Source organism: Phragmites australis, chromosome 11 (assembly GCF_958298935.1).
Source record: "Phragmites australis chromosome 11, lpPhrAust1.1, whole genome shotgun sequence".
NCBI lineage: Eukaryota > Viridiplantae > Streptophyta > Magnoliopsida > Poales > Poaceae > Phragmites > Phragmites australis.
Genome location: NC_084931.1, coordinates 18,500,240 through 18,518,777, shown reverse-complemented (window position 1 = coordinate 18,518,777; position 18,538 = coordinate 18,500,240). Strand labels below are relative to the sequence as shown.

Sequence of the window (18,538 nt, the reverse complement as noted above, 5' to 3'; positions counted from 1 at the left end):
ACTTGGTTATTTCTGTCAAACCCAATAGCAGTCAGAATCTAACCTTTATACACGCCGGTAAGAAAAGTACCGTCGATGCAGAGGATAGATTGATAATGCTCAAAAGTTTTGATACATGGTCCAAATTGAAAAAAGCTTTGCTTAAGGACATACTTGTCAGGTTCGGATAACAATGGGTACTTATCAAAGTTATAATACGTCCACAGGTTCTTTCGAGCAATGGTCTGTAACAAGCGTGGAAGATTGTCATATGACATTTTGTAGGTTTTGAACCTCATTTCAATTGCATTCCTGTTCACCCTCCATGCCTTGTTGTAGTTGATAATGTACTTGTACTTCTCCTTAATTAGAGAAAATCTACGATTTGTCACTGAATAAGTCTCCATTCTACAATCCGCCATCGAATAGCTTTAGTTTCCTTTTATACCATTGAATAAGTCATTTTGTCTACGATATACCATTACTATCAGTTTAGCTCTGTTAAGTGCGATAAGAAGACAAATATACCCCTGGTTCTCACCCCTTCGGTCTCCACATGCTCCTTCTCCTCTACTCAGACGCACAATAATTTTTTTGCATGCACAATAAAACTAAACTAATTCTCCTATTTTTTAAATAAGTAAAAAAATCACTGCAGGAAAAAAATAGAAAATATTTTCACTGCAGATTGAAAAATAGAAAATATTTTCCATTAAAAAGCCAACACATTTTTTTCCTGCAGTGATTTTTTTTACTTATTTAAAAAATAGGAGAATTAGTTTAAATTTTATTGTGCATGCAAAAAATTTATTGTGCGTCTGAATAGAGGAGAAGGAGCATGTGGAGACCGAAGGGGTGAGGACAAGGGGTATATTTGTCTTTTTACCGCACTTAACAGAGCTAAGCTGATAGTAATGGTATAGCGTAGACAAAATGACTTATTCAATGGTATAAAAGGAAACTGAAGCTATTCGATAACATATTATAGAATGGAGACTTATTCAGTGGCGAATCATAGATTTTCTCCCTCAATTATCCTGACTATGGATGCTGATTCTTAGTTCAGGTTGTTCACAATCTTAGCATACATCACATTGACAACCAAGACTGATGTGATGTTCCTGTGGCTGGGCTCAAGTTCATCTAGCGTGCAAGTATGGTCCATCATAATTGACACCTCCCAATATCCAACCCATTTTCCCTTGAAGTTGTGCACCCATCACAGGTAATCCTTCTTCATGCACTTCACTTCTTACTTGACTTCACAACATAAAACTATCATCGAAGCAATGTCATCCATTAAATCACAACATCCTTCATGGCCTTACTAGTAGGGAATCTAGCCCCCCTCGGTCATCTCATTCTGCATATACTCTTAGGGCACCTGATTCCCCTCATTCAACATAAGGTTGTTAATGTTCAAATTGTTCTAATCCACGGGAACATAGACATCGTCCTTATCATCCAACATGTCATACTTAGGAGTTTCGTTGGTTTCAAGATCATCCTGCTATATATGTTCAATTAGAGAAGATACTCGTTCCCCCTCGTCTACCTCACCGGTAGGTTCAATCGAATCAATCGATGACTGTTCAGCATCCGGTTTGCCATCCTCATTAACCTCCTCCTCCTCACACTCTTCCTCCTTCTCATCATCCTCCACGTACCCCCACCCTGCGTCTCCTAACTCCCTTTTTATTCTTTCATTGCACAAGCAACATAGGTGACCAACATCTTCCCACTACATCTTGCAGATGCCTCCTCCAAACTTGATTTTCACTGAGCAGGTACACCTCTCAATACACAACATCTCTTCTACTATTGTCCAAAATGCTAACGGTCATCTCTTCAACCTCAAAATCTATTTTGAAACCCCGCATCAACTAGCCGTACAAATGTCCGATACTCTTCTGCATAGGTCTAGAATTTATCCTTGTCTATTAACTCAGAAATCGATAGTATTACCCCTTCTGGACCATAAAATATTTCATTGTTCATATAAAAAATCATAAACTGCCACTTATCCAACATGCATGCCAAACATCGACATAAAACCCTACCATTATTTCGATAGAAAAAAATATATATGTAAACCAACATCTACAATATTGCAATATTGATTAAAAACATGGTCCAATAATTACTCTACATTGCAAAAAAAAAGTTCCCAGATCGCTACATCTAAAACCTCTAAATCCAAAATCTATTAGCTAAGTCTTATCTAAGCTATATCTAAATACTATATCCAATACCTAATCTATATCTAAATACTATATCTTATTGCTAACATATACCTACATCTAATTGCTAAACTATGTCTGACGCTAGTTCTAAACTTAAATCTATATTGTAACCTATATCAAACCCTAGATCTAACATCTAACTTATGTAACTAGTGACTATTCTACCAGGTTTGTAAAAAAAAACTGAAGCAATTTTTTTTCTTTTTTCTCTGACAGGGTTTCCCCCCCTCTTGTTTCTCCCTCCCCTCCCCTCTCCTCCTCTCATCCCTCTCAACGCTTTCTCTGCCTCTCTCGGTTGGGCAACGAGCAAATGGCGTGACTGACGTTGGATGAGGGCACGTGACACTTTTTATACCGAAAAGATCTCATCCGTTCAAGGAGAAACACCTTTTTGATAGGCTCACGGGAATCAGCTGCAACGAAAGTCTCGCCTGTTTAATTGGCGGGAGCAAGGTGTCGCCTGTTGACACCTTGACGTGGCTACCAAGTCACCGTTCTTATTTAATTCAGGTTAGTTTGATTGTGGGGCCCACAAGGTATTGACATCTTGTTCTCGTTTGTTGAATAAACGACGATAGTCTATTCATACCAAATTTTCAAACGGGCATGTAATTTTACAAGTATTATAAATAAAATATAAAAAATTCTCTCTCTGGCTTGAGTTAGGCCCAGAAGAAGCCCAATCTGAGGGGCCCTTCCGACCATGTTTGGGAACTTGGGCTTTTTTTCTCCTCTGGGGCATTCTTTTCCCTCTTCTAACCATCTGGATCCAAGCACCCATGAGGCGATTGAAGCAGAGAACGGGGAGGGGAGGGGACGGAGCAGCAGCCGCCGCCGCCGAGGAAGAGGTAGCAGCAGGCCCCATCCAGCCGCCTTCTCCGGTAAGCTCCCCCGCACCCCCTCCCTCGTTTCGCGAGGAGCCTTGCAAAAACCGTCGCGACACTACTCATTTATTTTCTCGCGTCCTGAATCGATGGTGTGAATGTGTACCTCCAGGTCAGGAATGGCTTCGGCGGTGGAGAGGCGGAGGGAGGAGCACTCCCGGAGGTCGCGCTCCCCGGCCAGGGACAGGGAGCGGGGCACGCCGCCGCGCAGGCGGAGCCCACCCGCGCGGAGGAAGGGCTCGCCTGCTAGGGCACGGTCTCCTCCTGCTAAATCCAGCCTGTCTCACAGGGAGAGGGAGAGGTCACCTATGAGGGAGAAGGTGAAGGAGCGTGTCAGGTCGCCGCGGTCTCCTGCTAAGGCCAGTCTGTCACACAGGGAGAGGTCGCCTCCGAGGGAGAAGGCGAAGGAACGGGTGAGGTCGCCGAAACATGCGCGGGAGCAGTCACGGTCTCCGTCGCCACGCACCAAGCGGCCGAGGAGAGCTCAGGGGGAACGGGAGGTGGCGCAAGTGACCGAGGGTGACCGCCGGAAGTCCTCTCACAGGGAGGAGCGTGACTCAGGGAAACACAGGGAGGAGCGGGACACAGGGAGGCACAGGGAGCATGATGAGGGGAGGGATGCGTGGAGAGATAAGAAGGGAGAGCGGGAGGTCGAGAAGGTAACCGAGGGTGACTGCGGCAAGGGCTCTCACAGGGAAGAGTGGGACTCAGGGAGGCACAGGGAGCATGATGAGGGAAGGGACGCGTCCAGAGATAGGAAGGCTGAGCGGGAGGATGGCAGAGGTGCTGTCAAAGATCGGAAATCTGATCGTGATGATCGAAAGGATCATTCGAGGGATAGAAGAGCTGGCAGGGATGATAGGTCTGGTGCTTCAAAGGAGACTTTGTCGAGCTGGGATGATGATAGGCATGATTCAAGAGGTGGAAGGTCTGATCGGGAGGACCGGAAAGCTGATTCTTCAAGGGATCAAAGGGTGGACCATAGTTACAGAAGGGATTCTACAAGAGAGGAGAGCAATGAGGGATCAGGAAGATCATCCAGGCATGGTCGATCAGGGTCACCAGAGGAACATAGGCATAGGGGCAGACATGAATCCCATCCATCACCAAGGGCGTCCAGAAATGCAGCACATGTTGAGGTGCCTGGTGATATCTGACCCTGTGCTTTAGATCTCGACATATGTACTTGGCTTGGTGTTCTTTTGTTGCATGACCGTTTCTCGTTACTAGTTGCAATATGATAGTCTCACCCAAATAAGTACGAAGTCAGAAATTTGTTTCCATTTCCATGGACTATTAATTGAAGATTGTGAAATCAGTAGTCTTCACACTCCACTATGCATGTATACAGTAAACTTACAGGTTATGTTAGTTGTACCAATCATTTTGGCTTAGTTTCCAGTTAATTTTTCATTATTGAATGTACTTGGCTTGGTGTCTTTTGTTGCATGACTGTTTCTCGTTACTAGTCGCAATATGATAGTCTCCACCCAACTAAGTTCGAAGTCAGAAATTTGTTTCCATTTCCATGGACTATTAATTGAAGATTGTGAAATCAGTAGTCTTCACACTCCACTATGCATGTATACAGTAAACTTACAGGTTACGTTAGTTGTACCAATCATTTTGGCTTGATATTTCAGAGATCATAGTTAGTTTCCAGTTAATTTTTCATTATTGAATGCTACAATAGCATTTTTGTGTTTGCTATTATATGTGGCCTGTAAACTGCAATCTGAAAGTTATTATGGTTCATTTCAGGATATGAACTTTAGACAGGGTGAAGCATCCTGGTGAGTGATCAATACTCTAACCACTCCCATGTCCCCTTAACGCTGTGATTCTATATGCATTTTAAATCCTCAATAGAAGCATTGTTTGCTGCAAAATTTAAGTTGATGTTGTACATGAACAAATGTTTTAGCAAGAACAGCTATTCATCTTTGATTTACTATGCTAAAAATCAAGGGGCAGCACTTTGTGCTAGTCTGCCATCTTACCACTCTAAAAAAAAATGACAAAAGTCAACAACAAACATAATCACAATGAGGGCAGTGCCCTCAATGCTCTGCTGTTTCTACCGCTCTTTAGGGGGAAAACGTCATTTTAGTAACACCTTAACTACTGTAAACTTTTTATGCCAAGTTTTGTAGATTGTGGGAAGAAGTGACACCACATTTTCTTTGGTCCATCCTTTGATTATTACTCTAGTGGGCTTGATAGATTAACTTTTTTTTGTTTGATCCTGCTATTAGATAATGTGCATGTCAGTTTAAAAGCATTATACTCTCAAATGTGCTTATATAGCGAATTATCCTGTTGATGGCATGCTATTGCTGTAAGCAGCGTTCTCGCTGTTATACTTGTTTCTTTATGCATTTAATAATGATGAAGCCTTCCTGTTTTGGTCAGGAGTGGTGATCCTGATTCTCTGGCAATAATGAATGCTGCTGCCGAAGCTCTTGAAGCAAAAGAAAAGGTGGTGCATTGTCCATGATGAGTATTTCTGATAATAGCTTTTCGTTTATTCGAAGAATATTACAATTTCTCTGTTTATGTGGTGCCTTTTTATCTTCTTAAATATTAAATATTTGCCATGACTATTTACTTTATCTTCCTATTTGTTGCATACTGCCATTTTAAGGTTTTTCTTATTGGGTGCAGCAAAAGCCATCATTTGAATTGTCTGGAAAGCTTGCTGAGGAGACCAATAGAGTTGCAGGTGCTTATTTGAAGCTCTTATATCTCAATAGTAATTTTGTCTGCGTGAAAATATGCATTCAGTTATTATAATGGCGAGACCACCAATTAGATGGAGGCATGCAAATACTGCATTGTTCTTAGAGATGACACTTTGTTCCCACTTCAGGTGTGAATCTGTTATATTCAGAACCTTCAGAGGCACGCAAGACAGATATTAGATGGCGACTCTATGTCTTTAAGGGTGGTGAACCACTGAATGGTAGTTGTTTTCTACTTTATACTTTTTATATGAATACAATATTTGTAGACAGATATTAGATGGCGACTCTATGTCTTTAAGGGTGGTGAACCACTGAATGATAGTTTTTTTCTACTTTATACTTTTTATATGAATACAATATTTGTTCTATATGATTCTATGCATCAATTCAGTAGTTGTTCCAAGGGAGGAAGAAAGAATATATTCACTTTTACCAGTCTATGGTGGCAAATATCTATTGTCATGAGCTCCAACCCATTAGCCACATCCGCATTGTTATCTCCTAGAGTGTTCTACATTAGCTTGAGTTAATTTGATTGTTTGACTAGATTAAGCCTGTTGCAACAATTATCTCCAAGTGTTTTTTACATGGGCTTGAGTTAGTTCGATTGTTACATTAGATTATGTCAGTTTGTTGGTAGACTTGTCTGTTGCTATCTCCATTCTCAAATAGATGTCGTTTTAGAATGCGTGCAGTCAAACTTCAAAAACTTTGACCATAAATACACACAAAATTGCTAGGATTCGGCACACACACAAATGATATTAGTCAATTCAGCATGAAAAATACTTTCATATGATTATATGTTTAACAAAATTCATTAAGAAATAATTATAAAAAGTAACATTAAAACATATGTATTGGAGACCGTGTCGATGTCCTAAACGACAAGTAACAAAAACGGAGGTAGTAGTTGTCTTATTTATTAAAGGAGACATGTACTCCTTGAGTTGGGAGAGAAGAGTAGACTGTCAAAACAACCCCTCCCTCCCCGCAAAGTTCCAGCATTCTGGCTCTTTGAATTAAAATAATTGTTTTCATATTCTTTGAGGTGAAAAGGGCTCTTTGAATTGTCTTAAGCTGTACCTGTAAAAAACAGCATTCTGGCTTTGTGGAGGAATTAATATTTGTGGTCTTAACTGAAAGTTCATTGATAAGGGATAACTCATCATATTTGATGTTGAATTGGAGTGAATGAACTGAAGTCATTTTTTACTTACTTTTGAACAAATTATTTCTGTACTAAACAAATACTGACCACATGGAACTGGCCAGTAAACCCATATGTAGGCATCCAACTGGATTTTGGCTCTTGTATGAACTCAACCAGCAGTTCAAAATCCCCAATGAATCTGAAAACCTCTGGACATTCAGGTTCCTGCATGTCTTACTATGGTCACCTTTTTTTTTTTTGATCTAGCTTTCTAGCTACTGCCCCTAAACTCAAAATAATGTAGGACGCAAAACAGTCTTAAATAATCTGGATTCTGCCAGTTGTATGGGAAAACATTGAGAATAGCACTTGATCCATATTTACACACTTCTCTTGGTGATACACAATGATTCTGTTTCGCGCTCCATGACCCTGAATGTTTCTGATGATGTCTGATTTGATAGAACCACTGTATGTTCATCGGATGAGCTGTTACCTTTTCGGAAGAGAAAGGAAAGTTGCAGACATTCCCACAGACCATCCCTCCTGCAGCAAGCAACATGCAGTTCTTCAATATAGGTATGTCTATACTTTTACAGTTGTCTATTGATAAACCATGTTGTGACTAATTCATGTTATTCTTTTCAGACTTGTAGAGAAGGAGCAACCAGATGGCATGATGGCAAAGAAAGTGAGGTAATCGGTTATGTTTATTAATGAAAATCTGCATGATTATCCTGTTGGAATCAATCACAATGAACACATGTGAGAACACTTTGGAAACACCCAGGAATTTTGTGTTGCAACTGTCACAGCGTTTTCTCCTCCATTTCTCTTATATAACAAGTAAAACAAGTCTAACAACTGGTCTTAATGTGGTTTTAATTGCCTTAATGGCCTTGATGACCTTAATGGCCCTAATGGCCTTAACAAGGAATTAAAAACACCACAAATGGTTGCTGATACACGGTGCTCAAGATTTATTCTAACATTATTCTCTTCCTAAATCTTGCTGCTCCTTATTGAGTTTGATGGAGACCGATCTTAGAACAAAGTTCATGGAACCTGACGTGGCCGAGCGGCTTGGTGACGATGTCCCCAAGTTGCTCATCCGTGCAAATGAACTCGATGTCGATCAGACCTTTATCCGCACACTCTCAGATATAATGATAACGAGTGTCGATGTTCTTGCTCCGGTTGTGATGCATTGGATTTTTGACCAAACCGATTGTGGACTTGTCCAACTTCAAGACTGGTACACTGGGCTCTGAGCTGAGCATGTCACTTAGAAGCTGCGCTAGCCAAACACCCCGGCACGCCACGAAGGCTGCGGCGATACATTCGGCCTCGCATGATGACAAGGCACACCACCTTCTGCTTGCGTGGCTGCCAGGTGATGGGGTTGCTGTTGAGGAAGATCATCCCGAAGGTGCTCTTCCTATCATCGATGTCTCTGGCCATGTCACTATCGCTGCAGCCCAGCAGACATGACCACACTCTTCTTCTTCCCGGCCGTGTAGATAACACCTAGTGTTCTTATCCCTATAACATAGCGTAGTATGTGCTTACGACGACGAGGTGCTCTTCACATGGCGCCTCCATGAAGCGTTTGATAGGGCGGTGGATCTTCTATCAAAGGTAGGAAGTTAGTCTTGCTTGCCATTGTGCCTCTTTTGACATGCCCTCTATTATCGGGAAGTTCACCATGATTCCTTATTCTGGGTGCTTCCCATTGCACGTATTCCTTTTCTTTGGTTTTCATATTTCGTGGGAAATATATTAGATCCTTGATAGGCACCCCCTCTCTTAAGACCAACTGGTAGGGTTACCTTCCCGCTATGGAGTTCACTGACTGCTTGGGTGAGTCCAGAGTCTGCTCAGGAGTTCATGAGGTGCTCTTCACGTAGCCTTGTCTCCATGAAGCATTGATGAAGCCGGGTGGCTGCGCAACGTACACCTCTCGGAGATCACCATTCAAGAATGCTGACTTGGCATACATATGGTGAACCTCCTAGGATTGGTGCGTAGCGATGGCGAGTAGAAGCCGCACTGTCTCCAGTTAGGTGACAGGGGTGAAGACCTCATCGACGTCCACCCCTTGTCGTTGGACGTGACGTAGCCCTTTGCGACGAGGCGCGCCTTGTGCTTCACAATATCTCCTTGTTTGTCGCGCTTTAATTTGTACACCCACTTCAGGCTGATCGCACGATGACCTGTAGGGAGATCGACAAGGCTCCAAGTTTTGTTGTTAGTAATTGAGTCCATCTCTTCTTGCATTGCTTTTTGCCAGTTGTCGTTTTGTTCTGCTTCAGCGAGGGTGCTTGGTTCCTCGGCGCTCACCATGTGAAGTTCGTCGAGGTCGAGTTAGCGCGGTGTGTGCTCTTGTGGCGTGGTCGGACCGAGGATGTTGTCGACAGTGCAGTAGCGTTGGGGATTGTCTTCTTCAACAGCCGCATCAAGCCTGGAGCATGGGTGGCGTGACATGCTCGATCGCCACTGGAGTTTGATCCGTCGTAGCCGCAGATGTCGTCGGCAAAGGTGTTCGGTCATGGTTCGGGGAGCTCACATGTGTCGCGCATAGGCTCCCTGGTGACCACATACTCCACCGTGAAAGGGTCATTGCCGTTCACCTTGTACTCCCCTAAGCTCTATTTTCACTATGCTGATTCATCGAACACAATGTCACGCATCATGTGCACGCACTTACTGATGGGTCCTACACCTGATATGCCTTGAACCCGCTCTTGTAGCCAACGAAGATCATCGGAGTGTTGTGGTCACGAGCTTCTTCAGGTGAGGCTTCACGTTCTTGACATGTGCAACACAGTCGAAGGTGCGGAGGAAGTGCATGTTGGAGCTAGAGATTGTCTTGCTCTAATAAGTATGGCGAGAGTTTCTTCTAAGGAGGAGACTTAAGTTTGGAGATGAAGTTTGAGAGGGACACTGAAAATGTATTGGTAGTAGAAAAGATTGGTCCTTGGCCTGATGGTCATGGTCCTGTATTTATACGGCTACCCCTGGCGTAGCGTACAAGTTATCGCTACTAACAAAGATCTAGGACCGGTCGAATTACATGGTGCAAGTCCAGGTAAAACTACATATTACCTTACTTAGGAGATAATATCTACCACGGCAAATACATGGGCTGAACCAACCTCGGGGTCGGTGCAGGGCTGGTCGCCAAATGCGGCCCGGCGTCGCGCTGTCCCGTGTATTAGGCGTCCTCCCTGGTACAGAATGTTAGGATGACGTCCACTAGCCTTAGTACGGAATGCCGGTTACATCCTTGGAAGGGAAGGATGACCTGTGTTCCCCTTCTGGCAGATCTTTCTTGAGACCTGATGACTCACCCTGTAGCCTTTGGGAAGCCTGCCCAAGCTTCGGAGGCTAGGGCTTCGAGAGGCATGGCTCCGGGACGCTGAGGCTTCCTCGAAGCCCGGAGGTACGAAAGTAGCCTTCGGGGGCTTAGGTCCATAGGCATAGGCTAGCGGAGCTAAGGGGCCATCGAGGGTCTTTAACAACGACCCCAACAGTGCACCGTTGGTAGCTCGCCATGACAGGCCTCGCATGGTGTCATCCCGTCGATGCTCTAAGTCGGCACACGGTTGACAATGAAGATGGCGGTTGGAGACAACTCATCCCAGAATGTTCTGGGGAGGCCCTTTGCCTTTAGCATGTTTCGGGCCATGGCGACCACTGTTTGATTGCGACGCTCAACAACTCCGTTTTGTTACGGAGAATAGGGAGTAGTGAGTTGTCGCTGCACGTCGCACGATGCAGTATTTGTCGAATTCCACCGAAGTGAACTGGCCACCACGGTTGGTGCAGAGGACCTTCAACTTGCGCCTTGTCTCCATCACCTCCACTGTTGCCTGTAATTGCTTGATTGCCGCTGGCGCTTGGTCCTTGCTTGCGAGAAGATCGAGTCACATGTAATGACTTATGTCGCCCACGAGCAGGAGGAAATAACGTTTCCCACTCGCCATCATGGGCGCGATGGGCCCACACAGGTCGTCGTGCACAAGGTTGAGGACGTGCTCTGCGCGATTCTTCGCCAGCTTGGGGAGGGATGCTCACCTCTGCTTCCTGGCGAGGTAGTTGTCGCAGACTTGATCAATGTGATCAATCTGCGACCTGCTTGGAGAGCTTGCGTAGGAACTAGAAGCTGAGGTGCTTGTACCTTGTGTTCCAACACCATGCCTCATCTGAGCCTCTTGCCGGCAGACATCGGTCGTGTGATGTCGAGGCTGAGCATGTACAACCGGTTGGGGGAGCGCCTCACCCTCACCAACAGCTATTGATCCGAGTCCCTGATTTGCAAGACGCCGCTCTCGACCAGCACCTGGCAGCTGTTCTCATCAAGCTAGCTGATGCTGATGATGGTGGTGAGCCAGGGAATGAAGTACACCCTCATGTGCACGTGATGCTCGCTGGTCTTGCAGGTGAACATGATCGTGCCGCGCCCCTTGATGTCGACAATGAAGCCATCGCCACACTTGATGGTGCCTCAGATTCCGGAGTCAATCTCGGAGAATGCGGCGCGTGACCCGATCATGTGATTCGTGGCGTCGGTGTCGAGGTACCATAGTCTATCGTTGCGGTCCTTTTGATCCACCTGCATGAATACTTTCGCCTCGACCAATCGAAGAGGGTTGCATTGCGGTGGAGGGGATGTTGGCACGATGTGTTATGGCGGAGTGGACGTGATAGGCGGTGTGACACAAGTCTTAGCCATTTAAAGCACTTGTCTCGTCGTTGTCGCCCTACGTCAGGTGAGCCTTGGCCCGCTTTAGCTTGCTGTTGCAATCCTTTGGCCCAATGGACATATTTGCCGCAGTTCTGACCACCTCCTTGGCTGGATCTGTTGGCGTTGCTGTCGCGTGGCTCATTGCCATGACTGTGCCCGCAGTTCTTGCCATAACGACGATGGGAGCCGCCATTGCCACAGTTACTGGATCCTCTCTCGCCATCGCACTTCTTCATGTGAGCTAGTTCACTCAGTGAGGAGTAGCTTCTGCTCGCCACTGTCGCCTGAAGAGCTGAGCTTGTACCTCTGCTCCACAGCACGCAAGCGACCAGTCATCTTGATCGAGAGCGTGCTTAGATCAAGGAAGGTCTCGATGAAGATAGTGACCTGCTGGAGACGTTCTGGGATGACTTGCAGAAATTTTTGCACCACCTCAACATTGGTGACTTCATCCCCCAAGACTCGAAGGTTGTTGGTGAGGCTCGTGATCCTCATGGCGAAGTCATCGACGGACTCACCATCTTTGAATTTGATCTCGCTGAGCTTGTGTCGCAACTTCTGTGTTCGCTTCTCTGACGTGCTCGACGCCGACGTGCATCATCTTGATTGCGTCCCAGATGTCCTTAGCAGTCTCATTGACGGCGAGAGTTGATAGCATGTTTGACGGCACAGCGTAAAGAATGGCGGATAACGCTAACTTGTTGTCACAGTAGTCACCACCGCCGGGTTTGATTGCCTCCCAAAGATCTTGCACCTGCAGGTTAACGCACATCATAAGCGCCCACTCGGTGTAGTTCGTCCGGGTGACCGTGGGATAGACCATCGAGCCTGACGCCTCCTTGACGATGCGTTTCATGACCACCTTGTGACCACTGTTGTCACGGTGTCACGGCCGGTGCAGAGGTGTCGGTGAGTACGACGGCCTCAGCACGGAGGAGTCCTTGACTGCGCGCCCCTAGGAGCCCACGACGACATAGTAGCATCTGGATCGACAATACGTGCTCTGGTACCAAATATTTTAATCAACCACAATGAACACACGCCAGAACATTTGGGAAACACCCAAGAATTTTGTATTGCAATTGTCACAGCGTTTTCTCCATTTTTCCTATGTAACAAGTAAAACAAGTCTAAAAACTGGCCTTAATGTGGTTTTAATGGCCCTAATGACCTTGATGACTTTAATGGCCTTAACAAGGAATAAAAACACCATAACAAGGAATAAAAACACCAGAAATGGTGGCTGTGACATGGTGCTCAAGATTTATTCTGACATGTCCTAGTTTTTCAGACACTACTTATACTCTACTCCTGTATTATCAATAATGCCTCGTCTGATTGAAATGTGTTAATAACGCTTCATCTTGCTGCTTTGTCTAATAGTCCTTATCTGATGGATCTTGACAGTACGAATGGAACATTCATTAATGTAAGTTTTCTAATGATGAATATGTTTCTCTTTTCAGATAAACTGGTCATATTATGAACTTATTCTCCTTCATGTGAATTTCATTGTTTCCGAATGTGCTCTATTTCCGCAGGAGAATCGTATTGAGCCTCGCCGTTATTATGAACTCTTTGAAAAAGATACCATCAAGTTTGGCAATAGTAGGTATGATCATGACTATTGAAGAAATACTATTTTGTTTTCTGGTTAAAATATGCAACTGTCTTTGCTTGGTTGGTTTATCCCCATTGTATCAATTTTAGAAAGTGGCATTTATCTTTGTTCTTCAGTGTTACTACCTCCATTCTGGTTTGCCATTTAGGATATGAGCACGATCTCTTATGCCTACCTTTGGAAAGTACCTTTCTAGACATTTATTAGCAAAAGCTAGTAAAATTATGATGATATCGTAGTATCTTTTATGATGAGTCTATTAGTATCATTCTTATGTGACATCTAAATATATTATTTATGATAGTGGTCTGCACGCAATTTAGGATGGCATCGACTGAAGGTAGTAGTAACTTTGGTCTGCGGTAGGAATTACTGAGTTTGATACTTAAGTTCTACCTTCATAGTTTTCGGTGTTTTACTCATTGTCGTTGCCTGGCCATTTTTTTTTCCATACTAGATACGATGTTTCTCTAAACCGTTTCAAGAATATTCTTGTTAACACACCTGTCAATGCTTTTTTCTCCTGCAGCCGGGAGTATGTTTTGCTCCATGAAAATTCATCAGAATGAGAATTTTAACTGCCGAAAACATTTGGTACAAGGAGACTCGCTACCTAGGTGATTTGAGTTGGTTTTGGAACCTTGAACTGACATGTCAACATGTGTCGCATGGATACTCCTTTTTCTTGGACTGGAAATTAGTTGGTCAGTTGGGTCTTACTTTTGTTTTAGAGATCTCTTCACATGATGATCGGGGTATTTTGATGATTAGAGCTTGGCTTTGCAACCTGCTGCAGATAACCTTGATCTTGTATCCAGGCATTGACTTGACTGTTCTGTATGGCTGGTATTTGTATCACTCGACATCGGAGGTAGCTAGATGTTTATGGATTTGTAACAACAGTGATGTTACTTATATGCCTTAGATTTGTCTGCCTTTCCCTATTCGGCATGCTGCTTTTGCAGCACTGCTCGTAAATCGTAATACCAATTGCTTGCTGTATCGTGTTGGGAAGTATCTTACATTCAGCCCGAACTGTGACTTCGCAATTTGGGGATATTCAGTCTGCATGTCATTTCTTTGATTCCAAAAACAACGATTTGCTTTCGAAACCGTGTGAATTGGCATCCATGGTACCATAAGAGGGGTTCCCAGATCAGTGATAACAACGCCGTAGATGGTGCGGCCAATAAGTAATTGGACTAGAAAGTTATCCCTGCATGTGGTACGCGCGTGCCAACGCCCGGTGGTGGCTCGATAGCTTCGACAATAGCGGTGACGTGTTCTTCCTTGCAATTTCCAGGAATTTGATTATGTGGAAGCAACAGAGCAAGGCCAAGGAAACCGAGGCATACAGATTTCCTCCTGACGCCGCGGACACCCCATTACCAGACGACAACTGGGACGGCTGTGGTGATCGTCTCGAATCCGCAGCAGACGCAAAGCAGCGGAACGTCGTGGCCTCGCTGGGCACCCACGGCGGTGCCGCGTCCTCGTGTCTGCTACTGCTGCAACTATCATCCATACTCAGGTAGCTACCTTGCAGCTCTTATTGTTGCTTGGGGAGGCTCAAACATTGCTGGTTTCAAGATCAACCCAGTAGTATTTTCTAATTGACCTTTTCTACACGTGTGTGTCTATTCTCTATTCTACTTCCTGCGCTAAAAATAGCTATTTAACACCCTGGCCGCGCACGTCCTCCGACCCTGACCCCCTGAACCACCCCTCCAACCAGACACCCAGCCTGCAACCGTAATTCATTTGTTATTGTAACCATATATCTGTTCATTATTTTACGATTGGATGTTACCATTAAACGCATCGTTTTCTATAAGTAAATTCTTATTCATTACGACCGTACATATGTAACCTCCCACTAACAAACACGTTGCTCCCCAGTCTAGCCTGCAACCGTAATGCATTAGTTATTGTAACCGTATATAGGTTCATTTTTTACCGCTGGACGTTACCACCACCCGCAACCGTAAAAAACACATAGACGCTCCTCGCAACCGTAAAATCTCGACCACCGTGAATAAAAAACGAAACCACCCCCTCTTTCCTCCTATTTCATTCCAATTTCCATCCCTTCTCTCTCTCCTATCCAACTCTCTCTCATACCCAATGCTCAGATCTAGATCTAGATCGGCGGCGGCAGCAGTGATAATGGATGCCAAGAAGGCCATGATGCACACAGATGTGGATGTTGGATGCACTGGTGGCAGCCCCCATGGAAGGTCGCATCCGGCCTCCCTCCATCGTCGAGTGTTGCCCGTGCGTAGGGAAGTGGCGGGCACGACAAGATCGGGCATGAGGCGTCTTCCTCTTCCTCCAACTAGTAGGACAAGCACTGCACAGGCCCTGCTGGCCACCCTCATGATACGAAGCACCGGCAAATGTCCTTGATCCGGTAGCCATCAGTGCGGATCTGAGTGAAGGGCGTGGATATGAGTGGAAGTGGCTCGCCCATGTAATGGATCTGAGCAGAGGTGACTAATTAGGTCTATTATTTTTGTTGGTTTTCTGTAAATCGGGCATGGTTTTTTGATCGATCCATTACATATAGTTGTTGGCTAGATTAGTCAATTTTGGGCTTCTTCATTGGAGCAGATTCTAATGTTGTATTTTATCTCTGTTTTGATCTATGCAGTAACTGCAAATGTATAATCCAATGGATCAGATCTTCTCGGCACAATCCCCAACACTACAGGCTTTGTTGTACACCTATCCTCCTCTCCTCCTCAGGCAGTCATGGTGATAGGGACACCCACGACAAGGGTGATGATGGCGGCGACAACGTACTACAGTCATCCATAAAGATATTAGCGTAGAATTTAGTAGTGCTAACTGTAGAATCCAATACATGTACAATCATCTATTAGTAGGTATTGTGTAATATTCATTATTATTACAATATAGAATTTAGTAGTACAATTTCTGAAATCATGTATTTGAAGGAACAGAATCAGGTGCAGGAACTATGCAATATTTCACTATTATGCGACATGGATAACATTATTTGTTTTAAGTAGTATGTTCTCTGATGTAACCATAAAAGACTTGTCATTATATGGCTTGCAATACGAAATTCTACGGTTAAAGTCATAGAGTTTACGGTTACGAATACTGGGTTTTTACGATTTCGGGCTCATCATATTGTGTTTTACGGTTGCGAGGTGCTCGCCAGAACTCAATACTCCCTCAATTGTTGTCAATAGCAAGTGCATATCTCTCACAAGTATTATACACTTGTATGCACACATTTAAGGGGAGCATATCATATGGGTTGTGATTTTGAGAGTAACATGTATTTCAAGTAATATCTTTTGTAGTCTTATGGAGTGATCAACAAGTCCTCAGAAGTATGCAATACTTAAATGTTTCAATTGTTATCTTTATCAATTCATTTCTACATTTAAGCTACCTTCATGCATGATATGGTTTAAACTTCCTACATCTACTTATCGTCTAGTTGTGTATATATTTCTTTCTCATTATATATATGCACACATATAGGGTGAGTTTATATTATATCATGTGAGTTTCATGAATTTTGATCCGTGTTTGTCTTTTTCAATTGATATCGATGCCTCCTATTCTTACAAATTGGTATATCTTTTAAATCGGTACCAATTCCTCATAATTCTTCATAAGTAGTATCATTCATATGGATCATATTTTATGAAGCTCTCTCCCAAGTGCTCTAACATTTTTCCTTGAGTTCAACATGTGTTTGTAATTTTTTGGAGATTGTTGACAAAGGGAGAGAATTTTGAGACCAAAGCAAGTTACAAGAGAAGTAAGCAAGATGCATGAACTATCTCGGGTAAATTGTTGACAAAGGGGATGCATCTCAGGTTGACAAAGGTGAAGAAACTCTTGCATGTGTTGATTAAGGGAGATAGTGGCAATGGAAAAAAATGAAGAACTATCGATATGACAGTCATAAAAAAAATGGGGACATAATGTTGAGGAAAATTATAGCAGAGAGATATAATGTTGGTAAGAACATGGTTGTCCTAACAATCGGTATCTTTGTTCCTACCATGCATCCAAGCAAAGAGCTGTGCTCTTATGAACTTTTAACATCATGTATTTTTTTTAATTGATATCATTTGCTTCTTGCTGGTTGTGTTGTCATCAATCACCAAAAAGTAAGAGATTGTAGCGAAAATAGCACTATTAGGTCATGATTGTGATTTTGGTGATTAATGACAACATATTCATTGGGACTAAATGTTTATCAAGAATTTATGTTAGTAGGTACCATGGATGCAATACATGAAGAAGCCACCAAAACTGGAACAAATTTTGGACTGAATTGGACAAGTCCCAGGAAAAATGTCTTCACCAGATGGTTTGGTGCTCAGGACTTTGTACACACTGAAGTATTCCTCCTGTGTGTGTTATACTCACCGGATGGTCTGGTGATAGGAGCAGAAGCACACCAGAGTATTTAACAGAAGAGTTGATCTTTGAAGGAAACTGAAGTTAAGTACACCGGATGATCCGGTGTTAGAAGAGTAAGTACACCGAAGTATTTAATAAAAGCTATGCAAATAGGGGAATGAAATATTTCAGCACACCAGATGATTCGGTGATGAAGAAGCCAACACACCGAAGTGTTTTCCAAAAAGATGTCAAAGTGGATGAAGGTCAACACACTGAAAGATCCAATGATTAGAGAGTTTACACACCAGCGCAAGACAACACATCGGATAGTCCGGTGATGTAAGTGAAGGATACACTGGACAATCTAGTGTTCATAATATATTTGAGTCGGGTTCTAACAGCTAGTATCCACTGATGTACACACCGGATGGTCCGATGCTTGTACTACTATTATCACCAGATCATTCGGTGTTCACAGTAAAGTTGAGCCGTGGGAGCAATGGCTAGTTGGTGAGTTTGAGGCTATATGTACCCACTTACTCAGTCATTTGAAGCTGCTAGAGTCCAGAGAAGCCCATATACACTTGAGAAGACATCCAAACCATCAAAGTCCTTAAAGTGTTCATCCAAGGTGATTAAGCACAAGATTAGAGGGTGATTAGTGCTTATAGGCTAGAGAAGTGTTGCTAGGTGCTGCGACCTAGAGAGTGGATCAAGGAGTTATCCAATGGTGTACCGAGAGGTACGCCATCACTTTGGAGTCTTGGTAACTCAT

The 18,538-nt window shown here is 43.7% G+C and overlaps 2 protein-coding genes across 4 annotated transcripts; both read left to right on the top strand.

The window, feature by feature from the left end:
- The first annotated feature begins 2,965 nt into the window (after positions 1-2,965).
- Positions 2,966-14,373, top strand: LOC133884347 (FHA domain-containing protein DDL-like). Of its 2 annotated transcripts, XM_062323721.1 has the most exons (11): positions 2,966-3,103; positions 3,219-4,245; positions 4,868-4,899; positions 5,519-5,585; positions 5,771-5,828; positions 5,976-6,068; positions 7,468-7,582; positions 7,652-7,699; positions 13,134-13,179; positions 13,292-13,362; positions 13,901-14,373. In XM_062323721.1, exons 2-11 carry the CDS (start codon positions 3,226-3,228, stop codon positions 13,938-13,940), a joined length of 1,590 nt encoding a protein of 529 aa, XP_062179705.1. In that variant the 5' UTR covers positions 2,966-3,103; positions 3,219-3,225; the 3' UTR covers positions 13,941-14,373. The 2 variants fall into 2 exon arrangements, with proteins under 2 accessions (XP_062179705.1, XP_062179706.1); XM_062323722.1 differs by lacking the exons at positions 13,134-13,179; positions 13,901-14,373 and having other exon boundaries at positions 13,217-13,319.
- Positions 14,374-14,483: 110 nt separating this feature from the next.
- Positions 14,484-17,287, top strand: LOC133884348 (uncharacterized). Of its 2 annotated transcripts, none has more exons than XM_062323724.1 (2): positions 14,484-14,902; positions 17,121-17,287. In XM_062323724.1, exons 1-2 carry the CDS (start codon positions 14,592-14,594, stop codon positions 17,185-17,187), a joined length of 378 nt encoding a protein of 125 aa, XP_062179708.1. In that variant the 5' UTR covers positions 14,484-14,591; the 3' UTR covers positions 17,188-17,287. The 2 variants fall into 2 exon arrangements, with proteins under 2 accessions (XP_062179708.1, XP_062179707.1); XM_062323723.1 differs by lacking the exon at positions 17,121-17,287 and adding an exon at positions 16,022-16,487.
- Positions 17,288-18,538: the final 1,251 nt, after the last annotated feature.